Source organism: Schistocerca piceifrons, chromosome 5 (assembly GCF_021461385.2).
Source record: "Schistocerca piceifrons isolate TAMUIC-IGC-003096 chromosome 5, iqSchPice1.1, whole genome shotgun sequence".
In the NCBI taxonomy this organism is placed as follows: domain Eukaryota; kingdom Metazoa; phylum Arthropoda; class Insecta; order Orthoptera; family Acrididae; genus Schistocerca; species Schistocerca piceifrons.
This window is the reverse complement of record NC_060142.1, coordinates 358,308,910-358,327,602: the sequence shown is the minus strand read 5'-3', so window position 1 is coordinate 358,327,602 and position 18,693 is coordinate 358,308,910. Positions and strand designations below refer to the sequence as shown.

General features: G+C 42.4%; 1 protein-coding gene across 1 annotated transcript in view; it reads right to left on the bottom strand.

The window, feature by feature from the left end:
* The window catches only part of LOC124797990 (mucin-2-like), a 134,909-nt gene extending 121,359 nt beyond the window's left edge, over positions 1-13,550 (bottom strand). Inside the window, exon 1 of the mRNA XM_047261171.1 lies at positions 13,453-13,550. Within this exon, the coding sequence (XP_047117127.1) occupies positions 13,453-13,501 (49 nt within the window). The 5' untranslated portion in view covers positions 13,502-13,550. The remainder of the gene's footprint in view (positions 1-13,452) is intronic.
* Between the last annotated feature and the right edge of the window lie 5,143 nt (positions 13,551-18,693).

Here is an 18,693-nt window from a genome sequence, read left to right as displayed (position 1 = left end):
CTTCTGAGACTTGCTTAAAACAAATGTAGTTTTTATTTCAGTTTCAGTATTATTGACACAATTGCAGGTCATATGCAGCGTATAGCAACGATGACCATCTCCTTTTCCGTGATGGTTCTCAAAAAATGGTGCAAATGGCTGTGAGCATTATGGGACCTTATTTCTGAGGTCATCAGTCCCCTAGAACTTAGAAATACTTAAACCTAACTAACCTAAGGACATCACACACATCCATGCCCGAGGCAGGATTCGAACCTGCAAACGTAGCGGTCGCGCGGTTCCAGACTGTAGCGCCTAGAACCGCTCGGCCACTCCGGCCGGCGATGGTTCTCACCCAACTTGCGTTGTGTGAATGCATTCGGCAGATAAACCGGAAAAATATGTTTCCACAACGCTGTAATAAATTCAAAAACTATGAAACATTCCTTTTCGTCTCTAAAAGACTTCTTGTAGTGAAACGATATTTCTCCGCAGTTGCGTAGGGCGAGTTTCCCACGCTCGGTTCTTATGTCAGACCTTGAACTGACCGTTCTGTTCTGCGTTCCGCCTCTCACTCATTACAAATGCAACGCTATTCTTCCTGCACGGCCGTTTTAAGTGCGGTACATTTCGCTCAACATTCTTGCAGTCTTCAGGTGCGTAATCCACGGAATATACGAATAACGCAAAAACACACAAAATTTCTGTTTTATGAAACACTTGCTTTGCAAATCAGACTGTAGTGATATGTTAAAAATGATTATATTCTCCTAAATTTGAGTTTCATAGTCCACCTGAATCATTTCTATTTCCTCCCATTCTTGATGTTTTCTATAGTTTTTGTAAATATTTTCAGAGAATAACGTTATTGATGCCAGTATCAATGGAACTTTAATTTCTGATTTATAACATAGGTAATAAAATAAGTCTCTAAATTATTAATAAGATCTTTAGAATCCTTGACAGATTACCACGGATTAGGACTACGTACACAGTCCCTCTTGTCATCTTGAAGATTTGCCTTTTAACATTTCCGGGTGATATTGCAGCAAATGTTGTACACCAGTAGTGATTTCATTATACTAGTACAACGCAGATAGTTTCAATGTCTGGCAAGTATAACAATGCGAGAACAAAGCAAACAATTCTGGTAACGAGATGTCATCTGTAGAGTAACTGCAAGTTGTGTGAACCACAGACATTCGAACGTTAAAACATGCAGTAAGAGCATAAACTAGGAACAGTTTGCTGTATACTCGTCACTTACCACTGTGCGCCATAACGAACATGTACGAACGTGATGCTTACCGTTGTATCCATGCATAAGTTTTTTCTGTGGTGAGTTTCAGAACCAACTCTGCATCTACACACTAGCAGACTAGGTGTTTTAAGAGAAGCAGCTTAGGAGATCAATGAATATATTGCACTGCCACTAGATGGGTTAGTAAATATCAAATACCAACGTTTTCCTTCAAATACAAGAAAATAATATATAGGTAAGTTTTTATTAATGGAATTCCGGCAATGAGAATAAACCACTGACACAGTGACTAATCATAATTGTGACGGTAATTGAAACCACTCTGTTCCCTTCGTATTACTTTGTGTTCCAAGTATGTCCAGTGTTGCAAAAAGACCATGATGAATGCCCATTACCGCACCATTTCCGAGTAAAGTAAAAGGAAATAAAAAAGTCATTCGAGACGATACACAAGTTCGGATAGGGAAGGAAGGAAATCGCCTGTGTCGTTTACACTGAACCCATCCCGACATTCGCCTCCATTCAGGATAGGTGGACGAGGTTTTGAAGTGCACCTATCTAGAGTGTGAGTTTAGTGTGCTAACCACTGCGCCATGTCCCTATGTCGACACAAATGAGTAACGTGAAAGACTACCGTCGTGAATGTGCCGCGTACTGTCATTACCTTGTAGAATATAAAACGACTTTCGCCCTGATAGAGACGCTGCTACTTCGCGGCGTACACTCTACGAGAAACCGAAGGAGTTGTGCAGCCATCCTGTACATCTACATCTGCAGCTGTACTCTGCAGAGCACTGTGAAGTGCATGGCAGAGGGTACATGCTATTGTACCGCTTATTAGGGCTCCTCCTCATTTCATTCCCTTGTAGAGTGAGAATTATTGATTAAATGCCTCTGTATGCGCTGTAATTAATCTAATATCGTCTTCACTGTTCGTACGGTATCGGTGCATGGGGGGAGGGGGATGGAGTGTAGCATATTCCCAGATTCCTCGTTTAAAACTGATGCTTGAAACTTTGTAAGTAGGCTTTCACGTCTGTCTTCAAGCGTGGGCCAGATCAGGTTTTCTAGTATCACTGTGGTCCTCTCCCAGGAGCAACAGAACCTATGACAATTCCGGCTGCCCTTGTTTTGATGGATTCAATGTCACCTGTTCGTCCTATCTCGTATGATGCTGTGTTGCCAGGTGTCCCGATTTTCCCGAGATGTCCCAAATTCTTGTTGTGTCATGACGATCCTCGCGTAGCCCTTTCGCGGAATGCCAGATATCCCGACTTTTGGACACTGCTAACAATTTGAAGTATAACACGCAGCCACTTCAAAATGGTCAATTGCATATAAGATCCGAAATGAGTTTCTGAACGCGTCTTTGCGGGAACCAGGAAATAACACGATGAGTCAGGATTCAGTGGTCAGCCAATAAACTAAGAGACGCCTCAGCGCGTGCCCGAACTGTACTTTTTGAAAACAGTCAGCCGCGTGGCTTCCACTGTCGTATTATTAGTGCTTTAATGACTAGTGCTGATTCGTGTCGGAAAATTTTTATTACCAGCCTAAATTTGGCACTTTTGATGAACAGAACAGTATTTTTAACTACAACTGTAACAGTGTTGTGCTTTATTCATTATGTATTACAGGGAAACACTTGCGGCTGTGTTGATTTCGAGGGTAGTGAGCTGGAAGGGCCCTGGTGGTCCCGTGTTCAATCCAGACAGAGGCGGGAATTTTTCCCCGTTCTGGTCCCTGCAGGACAGCCTCATGTCGACTCAGCCAGTATCAACTGAGTACTGGGGTTCTTTCCCAGGAGTGAAAGGCAGTCGGGGCGATGGATCCGCTACCGTTCCCCTGCTAGTGCGGCAGCGCTACACTCAGCCGGATAGCCTGGACACCGACTTGTATCATAGACTTTACCTACTTATCTAACGCTAGAAAATTTACATCTCCTTTACATTGCCCAACTTTTAGGTTCTTATTTGTCATTTTTTAAACCAGCAGGTCCTAATCCCAATTTTCTGCACGTTGCATCTGCCAAGACTATATGGAGCCCAAATGCTTGAACAGTACTCTAGGACGGATCCCATAAGAGTCTTGTAATCTCCTTCAAAGACAGACTGGGTTTTTCCAGTGTCCTACCAAAGAAACGAAGCCTGCAACATTTATGACTGCTCAGAAGTAAGACACAACAAACGGAGAGTGGTCGGACACGCACGCGATCAAGACGCTCAATGGCGTCTCAGACGAGCTCAATAGAACTATGGGAAGGAGAGCTGGGACGTTGGACGAGGTCACACGTGCAACCTGATGTCAGTGAAGCATTCTTACGCTCTTCGGAAGTGTTCGGGTTGTGCACTGTCTTGCTGAAACTACAGAACGGATGTGTAATACAGTAGCCTGGAAGAGACCATAAATACCTGCATCGTTCCTCGCTAAGAGACAATGACAGACGCGTCAGTAGCGAAATTTCAACTCAAAGCTGCAGCAAGAGAATACCTACAGCACCTTCCCACATGGTGCCCTGTTGCCAAACTTAATGGATTGCCCCGTGTTGTCTTAGACATTCTTACTCCCGATCGCTCCGTGTAGTTTTAGATTTTCTCACTCTGTCGTCGGCGTACACCAACTCCCACCGATTTTCATGTTTTGAGCAACCCAAAGTGATGTTTTTCGGACCATGCTAATCTCTGCATTTTGTGCCATGCCATCGGCGGAGGTGCGTGAGTGAGGTGATGGCTTTTGTATCTTCATAGTCCTCGTATAGTTGCTTGCCGAGTGTTGTTGTTTGATACTGAAATACTGAGTGATTTACTGCGCTGAGGCCCGTCTATTCGCTGTTACAATTTCCGATTGACGACGGCGACATTGCGATCAACTCGTGGATGGCCACTGCAGTTCTCTCCGTAGCGGCGGTTTTCACCACATCAAGGCCGACTCTTGCCACGGAGACACGAGAGCAGGCCAGTGTTCGCACGGCTTTGGAAGTGGAGAACCCAGAGCTGCAGGCCCTTGCATCTGGACGCGGCTAAATGCGCCGACATCTCACGTCTTACCCATCATTTACTTCTCTGTCACTTCAATGCCCAGTGAAAGGTCTTACATCGCAGTCGCGTTATCCGCTACACTACTCCCTTCGGCGTGACGGGAGGAGTGCTCTCTCCCCTAACACAGTATCTGCCTCTTGTGCGAGTCATTATTTTTGTACATGTTCAGCTTTAAACGATTTGCTACATTAATAGTCACTTCTAAGCATTTACGTGTGTACTTCGTGTAGTACCTGAGTCCAGTCGCTTACGAAAAATTTGGCTACGTTGCAAGTACAATTGTTTTCTTCGACTTCTGTAATTGTTAAGCTAGAAATATAACCGAGTCAGAGCTGTCAAAATTTTTTTTTCACTTGAGTTGAGAGTTGTTTAACTAACCTTCTATTCTTCTTAGGGTTCTGTACCACAATCGGTAACAGCGGAACCCTTAAGGCATCATTTTGTTGTCCGTCTGTCAGATAGTCTGTCTGTCTGTCCGACTGTTAAGAACCCTTTTTCTCAGGAATAGGTAGACATATCACCTTGAAATTTATGTCACAGGTCTGCGGTCACTTCGCATTGTAAGCAATTTGAGCTTCTCAGTTAAAGAATTCAGAAGACACGACCATTTATGTCATTTGTTTTGATATTTTCGAACTCACTCATGAAAACCTGATGGGTTTCACCTAGAATCACAAAATTTGGCAAGAAGCAACTTCTCACAGTACGAATAATGGAGAATATCCGAAAGCTGTTAAATTGTAGTTAGATCACATAAACATATTTTCCGTCATTAGAACTTACACTGCATTAATCACCCGTCAAAAGCACAATAGAAAAGTATTACGTCATACAAACATGTTATAGTAAATAAACAAAAAATATTTTATTATATCTTCTCTCTCTACATGCAGTATATAGACTGAAATCCCCCTCTTCCCTTATTTTCGTTTGTACGGGCTACTCTCAGGAACAACTGTAGAGATTTTGATAGTCTTTGAATCCACGGGACCGATATCTTGCCAGTATCTGTATCGATAAATGGTAGAAATCGTCGTGATCCTCGATTGCCGGGATGGACGATTTATCTGTGCGCGAGTCCTACTAGCACTTGGTCAATTTTTTCGCGTCAAGTGAAAAGAGAATGTTTTTTTTTTCATTAACAGTACAGAAATGATACCAATGATACACTGACGAAAAAAAGTCGCACCACCAGGAAGGAACTGAGCGTCATAACGAAAGCTAGTAGCCGTGTTTCTACGTTTGAAAGACGATATTTATTCAGTTTTCCCGCCAGTTGCGCTAGCAGCGCCACAATGAGGATACAGATCAGGTTAAACACATTCCGTGACGGTTGTGAGCGTTAATTATCTTTAACATTGGTCGTAGTGGTTCATGTTAGTCTAGACTGCCTTTAAGGCGACAACACCTCACTGAGTGTGAATGCGGTCGTTTAATAGGGGTACGAGAAGCCGGATATTCCTTCTGTGGTCTTGTAGGAAGACTTACAGGAATGTAGCCACTGTATATGACTGCTGGCAGTGATGGTTACGAGAATGTACGGTCGCAAGAAGACAGGGGTCCGGACGGCCACGTGACACTACCGAGAGGGAAGACCATCGTGTTCGGCGTATGGCTATGGGGCATCGCACTGCATCTGCAGCAGCAATTTGAGCAGCAGTTGACACCACGGTGACACAACGTTACCGGTTACTTCAAGGACAGTTCCGAGCCAGACGCCTCAAACCACCGCCAAGCGAGAGGTCGTTGGAGGGCAGGTGGGGTCTGTTGTCTTTTCTGATGAAAGTTGGTTCTGCCTGGGTGCCAGTGATGGTGGGTGTGTTACCAACATGCCAGTTGAGGACATGCGACTAACCTGTCTGCGTGCTAGACGCACCGGATCTACACCTGGAGTTATGGACTGGGGTGCAGCAGCACTTTCGTTGTTATCCCACGCACCCTGACTGCAAATTTATAAGTCAATCTGGTGATTCGAACTGTTTGTTACCATCCATGAACAATACCGTAGGAGGCTTTTTACAACAGGATAACGCTCGTCCACATACTGCTGTTGCAATCCAACATGCTCTACAGAGTGTCGAAATGTTGCCTTGGTCAGCTCGATCAACAGATCTGTTTCCAATCGGGCACATATGAGACACCATCGGATGACAACTCCAGCGTCATCCACAAACAGCATTAAATGTTTATGTATTGACCGACTAAGTGCAAACAGATACGTAACTCCATACTACAAACTTACATCCGGCACCTGTAAAAGACAACGCACGCACGTTTGCGTGCTTGCATTCAACGTTCTGGCGGTTACACCGGTTATTAATGTACCAGCTTTTCACATTTGCAATGGCCTATCTTGCGCTTGCATTAACCTGTGATCTTGATACGTTAATCACTTACATATGTCACCTAAACAAACATATTCCTGAAATTTCATTGGTCTATGTCAATTATTTTTTGGTGTTGCGATTTTTTCCCGTTGGTGTATTTTTCTTGATTGTTGTATTTCGGTAGATGTGATGAATTACAAATGTCATTAGTTTTCGGAGTGTGGAGTTGAACGCATAACTGAGAAAACAGAAATATAAAACGGTGAAAATGTTGTTATGATAATCCTCGAAATCATCCACCAAGCGAGGAAGCATAATGTTAAGTCAATGGATTCGCATTCCAGAGAGGCGGGAATCGAATCGCAGTCTAGCCGTCCACATTTAGGGTTTCCTCGAGCACTCCTGGCATGTTTTTTGAATGATTGGCTTGAGATGGACGTCGACGAGATATTAAACTTGAATTGCTTTCTTCCTTTCAAAAATGCCCTAAACTTTCGGAGGGCGTCATCAGAGTCACTCTACCATTGCTCAAGTTTACGATAGTACACGAACAGAGGATGAGTACTTCAGTTATGGCGGAAAAGCAGTGAATTCTTAAAGTTCTGTACGGCAGTAAGGCTGTGTAAGTCTCGGCAGTGGCGCAGCACCCAGAAAAGGCATTCGCAACGAAATTATTCCCACACCAGAGACTACTGCTCCTACTGCAGAACAAAGTTATCCCTTCATATCACGCTACAGTACTTCATCTATAAAAATATCTTTCCCACACTTATTGTTGTCTTAATTCGTGTAACTGACGTTACTTACGATGTTCACATACAATAGTTATTTCATACACTTCGGTACATTCAAGATGTCTTTCTATTTGTTTCGTAACATTATCCACAATGAGAACAATTTTACGTGTATTCACATTCCTTGCTAATAATAATAATTTTCTTGTGGTTCATTGGCCGGATGCTAACCTTTCAATTGGACACCACTGCGGAACTGTGTCTTTAATGTACCGCAGTTACCCAACGGCGGAAAGTGAATCAACCGTTTAACGCTGACTCTGAACAACGTGTCTTTTCTGGCGACACCTCGCAGTATTGAGAGGTGAAGTCTAGAGCACGGGTAACAAGATTTTCGTGGTCCGGCCGGAACCCGATCCCACGACCCCTTGGTTCCCAGGCACTCGTTTTACCCCTAGACCACATAGCCCGAAATAGCTTGCTAACGGTCTTGCTAGTTTAGTAGGTCTTATTTAACCTCTTTTGAACTTGTTGTGGTAATCAAAGGTATTTAGGATCTATGTGGTATTTTTGGACATCCAGTACTGCAGACAACTCCAGTTTTATTCGTAATATTGCGACGTCAAGACTAATATCAACGGCACACGGCAGTAAGCTTACGTGTTCTCACTACCAGGACTCTAAATAGGCAAAAAACACAATTAAGATATTTATCCGAAGAACCTCACATGAACGACTCAGTCATTCGTCGAAATATGTTACATGAAAATAAAGTAGTCTAGCAGTGTGTAAAACCGCAAACGTACCGTCTGTAAATGACGCTTGGCAAATACTATAAGTGTTACAATCAAAGGAAGGCACAAATTAGGTCATACCCCCTAGAAATTTTCATATGTTGAACATTTAACCTTAGGAAACATGGCTATTGTATTCTTGATGGCGTTTTTGAGTCGAGTTGTTCTCGAAAACTCATCGTTCAGTACTCTTCCCAAGGACATTGCCATGAATTTGTAATGATTTTCTACAGAACATTAACTGAATCTGGAGACAGGTACATAATTAAAGCCTTTTAAATTCCTGCACTAAGAAGAAGCGAAGGAAGACTGGTATTTAAGATCCATTGTAGTTGACGCCCACACAGGTTGCACAAAGTTGTGCAGTTAACCAGAAATTGGTTTGCTTGAAGGAACCAGACCCGCATTCACTTCAAGTAGTGTAGGAAAAACGCAGGGAGCTTGTTCAGAATTGGAGGACAACGATTCTAACACTTTTGTTTTTTAGGCCCCACAGTACAAAATATGTCTTATAATGACATGATTATTACGAATATTTGTCAGCTATGCTGCTCTTTAAAGGGTTTTTACTTTGAAAATCATTCACAGTGAGCACCATCATCAGATGCTTTGTAAATACATAAATAAGCGATAGTCTTAATACAAAAGTCGGTAACTATGATCGGAAAAGTTATAATACATCGTTAGGGGTTTTTACCTTACATGTAATATCGTTGTTATCATGTTCTGTCTTTTTTTAGAATTATTAGTTTCTCCTTAGATGTACGCTGAAGACGTGTATCTAATTGTAGTTGCTTTTTGTGTATGTTATTATCCCCTTGACAGCTTGACTGACAGTGAATTATTGATATTACATGTTTAAATAATTTCCATTATAAATAAGTGATATGTGATAATTCGGTTGCTTTTTTATTATTTTTTAGGTTTGGTTCTAATTATGTTTTTGTCTGGAATTTGTTTTAGTTTTATTTAAGATTTTTATGTTATATTTTTATTTTTAGTAATAATTTTGTTACTCTCTATGAGTCCTTGGTGACTATAAAACAAAGACATAACACAAAGAAGACATAAATCATAGACAATACCATAAAAATCTCAAATAAAAGTAAAACAAACTCCAAACAAAAATATAAATACAACCAAACATATAAAACTGATTAAAAAAACAATCAAATTTCCACATCACTTATTGATAATGGTAACTATGTAAACATATAATATCGCTGTTCCACTGCCATCCAAGCCATCAAGAGAATAATAACACACATAAAAACCGACTAAAATCGGATTACGTCTTCAGTGTACATCTAAGGAGAAACTAATAATTCTAAAAAAAAAAAAAAAACAGAACATGGCAGCAACGCCATTACATGTAAGGTAAAAACACCTAACGAATATATATATCTTCCTGATCGTAGTTACCGACTATTGTATTAAGAACATCGCTGACTTATGTATTTACAAAGCGCTGATGATGGCACTATGCCGAAATGGACTCACTGTCAATTATTTATAAAATAAAAACAATTTAAAGAGCAGTGCACTTAGCTGATATTGGTAATAACCATGTCATTAGATTCGAACACTGCTCGTTCTGAATACGAGTATGCAGTCTTATCCAGTGTGAAAGACGGATGAAGTTCGAAACCGACAGAATGAAGAGCTGCTGTCAGCAAAAAACTTGCCTCTTGTAGTTCTAATCAATCCTTTTTTCTACGCAGTGGGAATGTTGTTGTCGTCGACACGTGACATGATTACCTTCGTATTTCATTTTCATAACTCAGAATTAACGAAGTAATAACTGCTTCAGGGATACTATTGAACAGAGTATTGAAGGTTTTAGGGCTCTGACTAAAGCACACATCATTTCGCAGCATTTCATCACTAGGAGGGTAGAACACAAGACAACATCTGTTATAGCCGGATGCGCTGCTAAAGAAAAGGGTTTCTATTGGGTAGGCAAGTAAAACTGAACATGTCAAATGCTTACCACTATCAGAAAATTACATGAAATGTCTTCAATTATTTTTCTGTGCTCGTAAATAATTTATTCTCAGTCATGTGTTGCGAACTGTAACAACACTGTCATACGCGCACTTTCACAGAATCAACGAATTTGTATGTAACTACTTTGAGAAAATTTGTCGTTACTGTAGTTAATATGGCTGTTGTTATTATTAGGGTTTTTATTATTATTACTGTTATTACATTTTAAATATTGTACTTTCTGTTCGACTTTTAAGGTAATTCCCGCCAGCCCGTGTGGCCAAGCGGTTCTAGGCACTTCAGTCTGGAACCACGCTGCTGCTACGGTCGTAGGTTCGAATCCTGCCTCGGGCATGGATGTGTGTGATGTCCCTAGGTTAGTTAGGTTTAAGTAGTTCTAAGTTCTAGGGGACTGATGACCTCAGCAGTTAAGTCCCATAGTTCTCAGAGCCATTTGAACCATTTTTGACCTTGCGTGCCGGTGAGATCCGTAAATAGCTCGGTTCTCCGATGTAAAAAAAAGTTGTTTGGAACTGAGTGGTTGATAGTTGATTCACGGAAAGTGAACCGAGGGCTTAAATGGAACACAGTAGATAACAGTGTAAGGTGACTATATCTTCCGAATCCTTCGATGTCACTTCACATTTTTATTAACTGACAAAGAATTAATACTTTTGTATATGTAAATCAATATTTAAATTCAAGCTGAACTCAACTTCTTTCATATGGAGCAGTTTGATTATAAAGAGCACTGGTAAGGGAGAAGATTGTTTGGAAGAAAATTTCAGTACTGTCAAATGACGTGAGGCCATGTGATGCCGTCGCTGAAAAACACAGCGTGCGACGTAAAGACGCTAAACTGCTGGAGGGGACCCTAAGGTGGCGTCACAACACAGCAGAGAGGCCTAGAGCGTCGAGAGCGGCAGTTGTAAGAGCCGGCGATGACGATTGATGTGGGTATGCTGTAGAAATATTGAGATGGTGAACAATTCTTGAAAGCCTACTGAGGGCACAGGAAGGTATGATAATAATTAACCAACAAGTTTTATTTTTAACAAAGAGTTGAATATAATGAATTATGTGAAGCAATCAATGCTAAGATTGTATCGTAACAGTTGGTGCCGTAAAACAAATTGGAAACAATAACCTGTAACTCAAAATAAATAATTGTGAGTCGCTTTCAAGAAAAAATGTATACGGAAAGAGTCATTGTTGTACGACTACATGACTACAGAAAAATCAGTGGAAGTAGTTACTTCCATAAAATACTTGGGGTATGCTTAGGGGAGCGATTTAAAGCGGAACGACCACACGGAACGAACTACAGGAAAGGTAGATTCACGCTGAGATTCATTGTAAGAATCCTTAGGAAATGCACTCCGTCAACAAAACAGGTAGTCTACACAATCCTCTTACGACCAATATTTGAATATTGCTCGACTGTATGAGATCCGTACCTGATAGGATTGACAGAGTAAATAGAGAAGATTCAAACAAGAGCAGTCCCTTTCGTTACAGGATCACTCAGTAAGCACGAAAGCGTCACAGAAATGGTCAACCAATACCAGTGGCAGCCGCCGAAATTGAGGTGTTCTGCATTACGGTATAGTTTACTTTTAAACTCCCTATAGCGTATATTCCTAGGACAGAGAACCAACATATGCTTCCTGATCGTATAACCCGTAAAAATACCATGAACTTAAATTGGTGAGATTTGAGCCGACATGGAGGCTTACGAGCACTCCTTCTTTCCACGAATTACTCGCGATTGGAACGGGAAATGGCGGAATTGACAATCATACATAGAGTACCCTCTACAACATACCGCAAGATGGCTTGCGGAGTATAGATGTAGATCTAAAAACAGATGCAGACCGAGGCAGTCAAAGGGAGCTCACGACATCTTGAAGGTAACACAGAGCATATTATACGAATGTATAGCATAATGCATCTTCAAAGTAGATGATAGGAGTACATCAGAATCCTACTTCACGATAAAGACTCCGGATTTTCAGTGAAGAAGATTAAAGTCTGCTCCTCCCAGATTTTGTCACTAACATTTGATTGCAGCCAGATTACAAAATGGTTCAAATGGCTCTAAGCACTATGGGACTTAACATCTGAGGTTATCAGTCCTCTAGACTTAAAACTACTTAAACCTAACTAACCTAAGGACATCACACACATCCATGTCCGAGGCAGGATTCGAACCTGCGACCGTAGCAGCAGCGCGGTTCCGGACTGAAGCGCCTAGAACCGCTCGGCCACAGCGGCTGGTAGTCAGATTACATCACATGACCTCATATAGAGAAAAATCCGTACCGCAAATGAACAAAAATGAACATTTGAAAGTTAAGGTACAGAAAAACCAGTAGAGGACAGCTTTATAACTGAATCGGATATCAGTTGCATTCATAGGCATTATTTAATTTTAAGACTGAAGTTAAAGTAATGTACTACCCCAGTCTATGAATAAATCCTTTGATTTTTAGATGCCATCTTTTACTCTCTTGTGATTTTTTGCTAAGACATAAGACATTTCTTTATTTCACTCGACATATTTTTTCTTTCACAATTATTTGCATATTGAACATTCCTGGCGTATTTCTAAGTGCTAAATTGCAACCAAACCTACAGAAACAGATGTGCAGATGTGACACTTGCAGATATGTATGGAGAATAAATAAGTTATGCTGGAAGTTCTAGAAATCGACCGTCGGCGGGTCCAGTACCAGATTAAGTACAGCGACGTCTCATTTCCGTGCACGTACTTTGCACCAATGTGTTGCGGGGTGTGCACTGTGAGGCTGTTATAAAGTGCACTTAGTGAAAACTACAGATCGATCTGAGTCTTCACGCATTAGCTGAAATGAAATGCTCGTTTGGCACTGATGACCTGGAGTCCCCACCTGGGGAACTTCGGGCGTCGAAATGTAAATCTTTTCAGTTGACGCTACATTGGGCAACTTACGTGTCAGTGATGATGAAATGATGATGAGGGTAATACAACAACCAGTGCCCTAGCATCAGCTACAGGGGCGAACTGAGGTATTAGCTATCTCGCCTCGTTGCAGTGAATCGTTCAGCACTGGGAAAGTCTACAGTCACGCAATGGGAAATCGAATTACTGGTTACTTTGGTCTTACTTTCTTCCGCTCAACGTAATAAATTTCCTATCTGCTGTGAAACAGACTTCCTTTTCATTGCGTGGGGGTATTATGTGCCTGCGTGTATCACGCCGAAACACGATCAGCGTCACTTTCGCCGATGTCCGTAACGCTGCCCGCGACGCAATAGTGCTTTGTGGGCTGCATAAGCAGCAGGCGAACTCACCGGACAGCGCCGCCAACAGGAGCAGCAGCAGCGGCCTCGAAGTCTTCATGCTGCGTGCGCGTCTGGCTGTGTCTGGCGCAGCACTCACTGCGGGCAGACGCCTCCGTGGCCGCTATATGCCGGGCGGCGTTCGCCTCGCCGAGGGGGGAGGAGCAGCGACCAGGGAGCAGCTAGCAGCCGCTCCCACCTGCAGCCGGACCCGTCCGATGCTGCTGGAGCCGGTCTTTCCATCAGCCTCTCAACCCTGCGCTTCCGACACTCTTGTTCTCAAAGTTCAACCACAAGTCCTTTGAAGCGAATATAGATTCTCATCGATAATCGCTAAATCACCCTATCATCTCGTAAATAACAATGCATTTGCGCACTAAATTCCTTGATGTTTTGAAACAGCATATAGACAGGGTTGATTTGGGGGAGGAGACCAAACTGCGAGGTCATCGGTCTCATCGGATTAGGGAAGGATGGGGAAGGAAGTCGGCCGTGCCCTTTCAAAGGAACCATCCCGGCATTTGCCTGAAGAGATTTGGGGAAATCACGGAAAAACTGAATTAGGATGGCCGGACGTGGGATTGAACCGTCGGCCTCCCGACTGCGAGTCTAGTGTGCTAACCACTGTGCCACCTCTCTCGGTTAAACAGCATAAAGAACTTGTGAGACACAGTACCTGGACCTGGCTTTGCTCTGTTACTTATTTTTGTGTCACCCCCTTTCGGCCTGTAATCCGTCTCTAAGGGTGAAATGTCATCGCAGTTGTCACCAAGCAGACAACGAGACTGGAGAAATTTGGAAATGACGCTAATACCAGTTACTTTCGCTTGTTTCCCATTTCTTCATCTTTCTACCCCCTATCTCCCAATAATGATTATGTTAATAGGGGTAATCAATGAGTGACACCTAAAATTACTCGATGTTGGACAATATAGTGCCACTGGACTCTGAGACAGAGAGGGTAAATAAACCGGAGGGCAGAGTGTCCCTGGTGACGTGACATGACATCAGCCATGTAAGCAGACGGCTGTTGGTCGAGCCCAGAAAGTAACATACATATAGGCAACAAAATGGAGGGCTCTGATTGGACTAAAACACAAGGAAGCACTTCCGTGTCCTGTGTCAAGATAACAAAGCGACAGTCGGGAAGGGACGGTTTAGGTGAGCGGTTGCGTATCGAGCGTAGATACCGCTGATCACGGTAAAATATGAGTTTCTAGATTTTGTTAAATACAACTGTAATTCTTTTGGCGAGATACACGAAGGGAAGAACTTGTAATCTGCATACGGCCGAGATGGATGATAATTAATTGTGTAAATTTGTCTTGTAAAACAACACACAGGATTATCAATAGAATTAAAAATGGGATCCCTTCAAACTATAAGTACATGTGTGCTATCATTCAACTACTAATTCTTGTCAGCTTTCACATCACGGTGCACCCGTTACTACAGGCGAATCTACGACGAGCGCTTCTACTGTGCAGAGGAGACGTAATCGTATGAAAGACGCAGGTCGGTGTATTTCAGGCATCTATAGTGAGATACGACGGACGTGCGTGTCCCCGCCAGCAACCTCGTCAAGTTCAGACGATCTATCACCAACAGGTTCTGCGACTGGTCGAGCTAACTCCAGGAGCGTGTTGAACAGCCCCCGCCTCCCCATCCCCACCTCCGCCCACCTGTCGGTCAATTAACGTCAGGACTCTTACTGTCCAGCCTAGCAACCCCAAATACTCTGGATACGACAACAATATTAGTTATTTACGACCGCTTTTACGTCACCCCCTTCCCAATCCCCATCCCATCTTAACAAATTCCTAGGGATGAAACGTCATCGTAACTGTCCCCAGTTAGTCTATCAACAACAAAAACTATAAGCTCAACAGTAAAAAAAGTTGTTCCCAATTATTTTTACATACTACTGTGTGACAACACCACCCCACCCAAAATCTCCAGCTACATCTGCGTACATACTCGGCAAACTATTGTGAAGTGCATGACAGGGGTGCTTTGCACGGTAGCACATGTTATCATTTCTTCCCGTTCAAATCCCATATGGAGCGGGCGAAGAATGACTCCTTAAATGCTTCTCCACAAGCTGTAATTAGTTTGATCTTGTCTTCATGAGCCATAGGGGAGTGATGCATAAAAGGCTCAAGAATATCTCTTAATTCTTCACTTAATATTGCTTCTTGAAACTTTATAAGTGGAGGTTTCATGAGATAATCAGCGTCTAACCAATTCTGGTTTTTCAACATTTTGATGACTTTTCCCGTGAATCAAATAAACCTCTGTCCATTCGTGCCGCTCTTCTTGGTATACGTCCAAGTATCCCCTATTAGACCAACGAGGGCGTGCTGAGAAGTAATGCCTCCGAATGTTTTATATGAAAACTCCTAAAGATTGTTAAATAAACTATTTGTTACTATCGTTGTACATCTTTATTCTTCATGTCTACGTATTTATTTCTCAACATAGTAGCTCTGGCGACGAACATGTTTCTCCTTCGAGAAACCACTTTGTTCATGCCGTCGCTATAGAAAGTTTGACTTTGTTCACGCAACCACAATCTCACCCCTGCTTGTATCGCTTCATCACTATCAAAGTGAAGTCATCGAAGGTGTTCTTTAAGTTATGGAATCGGATGAAAGTCGGATGGGGCGAAGTAGAGATTATATGGAGGATGATCGATGACAGTGAATCCAAGCTGTCGGATTGCTGGAGATGACGCAGCTGTCGTGTGTGGTTTGGCGTTGTTATGCTAAAGGAGAGGATGCTCCATGTGTGGACGAACGCTTAGAATTCGTAACTTGGGTGCATCACACTGTTTCTCACGCACCGACGTGTTAGGTTGGTGAATAAGTTCGTAGGATTTTTCCTTAAGTTAATAAACACAACAAATACGTATAACAGAGATTTTACTCACCAATAATATGTCCTCCTTTATTGTTTACAACAGTCTGCCAACAATGCAGTAACTTTTCGATTTCGCGACTGTAGAAATCAAGCGTTTTTGAAACGAACTCACCGACCAAGGTTGGGAGCGCATTTTCATCCAGAAAGGAAGCTGCTTGAAGGGTGTTCGATAAGGTGAAAATCTGAGGTCGCAATTTCGGATGAATAAGGTGGGTGCATTCTGACTTCCCATCCCAACTCCTGTATAGCGTTTTTTGTCAGTCTAGCAGATTGGGGACGGGCGTTGTTGTGGAGTAAATTTCACGATTTTTTTTGTCATCAGACTCTTGGTTTCGGTCTATAATAACCATCTTCAGATCTGTTTTACATAAACATGTCCCAACATATTGGAGCCATAGTGGCATCGTCAAATTCAAAATCAGCGCCAGCATCGTCATTGTGGAATAGCATCATTTCATTCAGTCTTCCTGATCAAGATTCTTGGATTGCACCTGCAAAACATCTCAGTTGTTGACAGTAAATGTCGGCAGTGATGGTTTCACCTCTGGAAGTAATTCATAGTGCACCACATCGTCGATGTTCCACCACATGCATAACATTGTCTTTGTAGATGCGCATAGGTCTTTATATGGGGAGCTGCTGCTTTGTTTGGGCTCAACCATTCATTTCTTTTCCTTATATCACCACAAAGACACCATTCCCCGCACCAGTAACGACACAGAATCGGTGTTGTTCACGAGGCAATTGATAACGAGCAAGCCGAGATACACATATGGCTGCCCTGCTGATTTTTGTGATTTTGGCTTACAGCATGTGGTATTCATATACCCTATTTTTAAACTTTCCCTATTCCATTCAAATGTCACACGATAGTGGAATGATCACACTTAATCACATTTGCCGGTTCCGTGTACACTGACGTAGGTCATTGTGGATTAATGCTTTTAAACGATCATCATCATCTCCCTGAATGTGGGGCGTCACTAATGTCAGAACGAGATTCTTTAAAACGAGAAAACCGTGTTATTGCCGTGCTTTGTTAACAGCATTATCCTCACACACGGCGCAAATGTTTCTGGCTGCCTCCGGTGCTGTCACTGCTCTATTGAACTAAAACAGAAGAATATGTCGGAAATGTTCCGATTTCTCCACTTGACACTCCATTTTCTAGCGTAAACAGTTCCACTCGCTATCTCTAAATGACAAAATGACAGTATGCAAACTCATAATAGCGAAAGTGAACTACAAAAAAAAAATAACAATCGATAAATAAACCCGTAGGAACCGGAATACCAACATGCAAAACAAAAACGCTATGAACTTATCTACCAACCTAAAACTTAAGTTATACACCGTCACGCTACACGCTACAATTCCGAGCCCTCTAGCGGCAAAGTATTTGATGCAGATATGTAAACATGAAGAACGGAGATGTAGAATGATAATTACGTGCGCTTTATTTAAAAACCTTAATATTTTTCACATAAAAAATTCGGAGGCATTACTTTTCAGCGCGCTGGTGGAGGGGAGGGGGTATTTGATATGAGTCCCACACACCTGACCTATATTCTAAGATCGAATGCACAATTTTTTTGTACCCTCTTTGCAGACTGGCTGCACTTTCTCAGTAACCTGTCGATGAACCGAAGTGTACCAATTGCCTTACCTACGACTGGATCTGTGATATCATTTCATTTCACATCCACACAAATTGTTACATGCAGATATTTGCGTGGGTTCTAATCTGCATCATCTATACATGCATCCTGCTCCGCAAGGCACTTTGCTTTGTGTGGAGGAGGGTGATTTTGTGTACCACTGTCACTTGCCCCTCCATCTCCCACCTTTTTGTTCGAGTTGGGAATGGTTCGCGGGAAGAAAGATTGTTGTTGCTGTCTCCGTCTAAGCTCGAATCTCTGTAATTTTACGTTCATGGCCTTTAATCGATATATACCTAGGAGGGAGCAATGTACTGATTAACTCTTCGTGGAAGGTACTGTCTCGAAACTTTAACAGTAAACTATACCCTGATGTAGAATGCCTCTCTTCCAGTGTCTGCCACTGGCGATAGCTGAGCGTGTCCGTGACAGTTTCAGGCTTACTAACTGGGCCTGTAAAAAAAAAAAAGGAAAAAAGCTCACTGCTCTACTTTGGATCTTTTATACTTCCCCAATCAATCCTACGTCTGTGCTTGTGGCCTAGGGGTGTCTGGTGAGGTGGTCCGGCGGTCAGTTGCGCCTTGTACGCCGAGCGAGCACTTTATTGCTTACTAATCCGCTCCGCCGCAGCGTCGCAAGTGCTTGATAGTTTATCACCTCATTGGTGTTTCTGCGT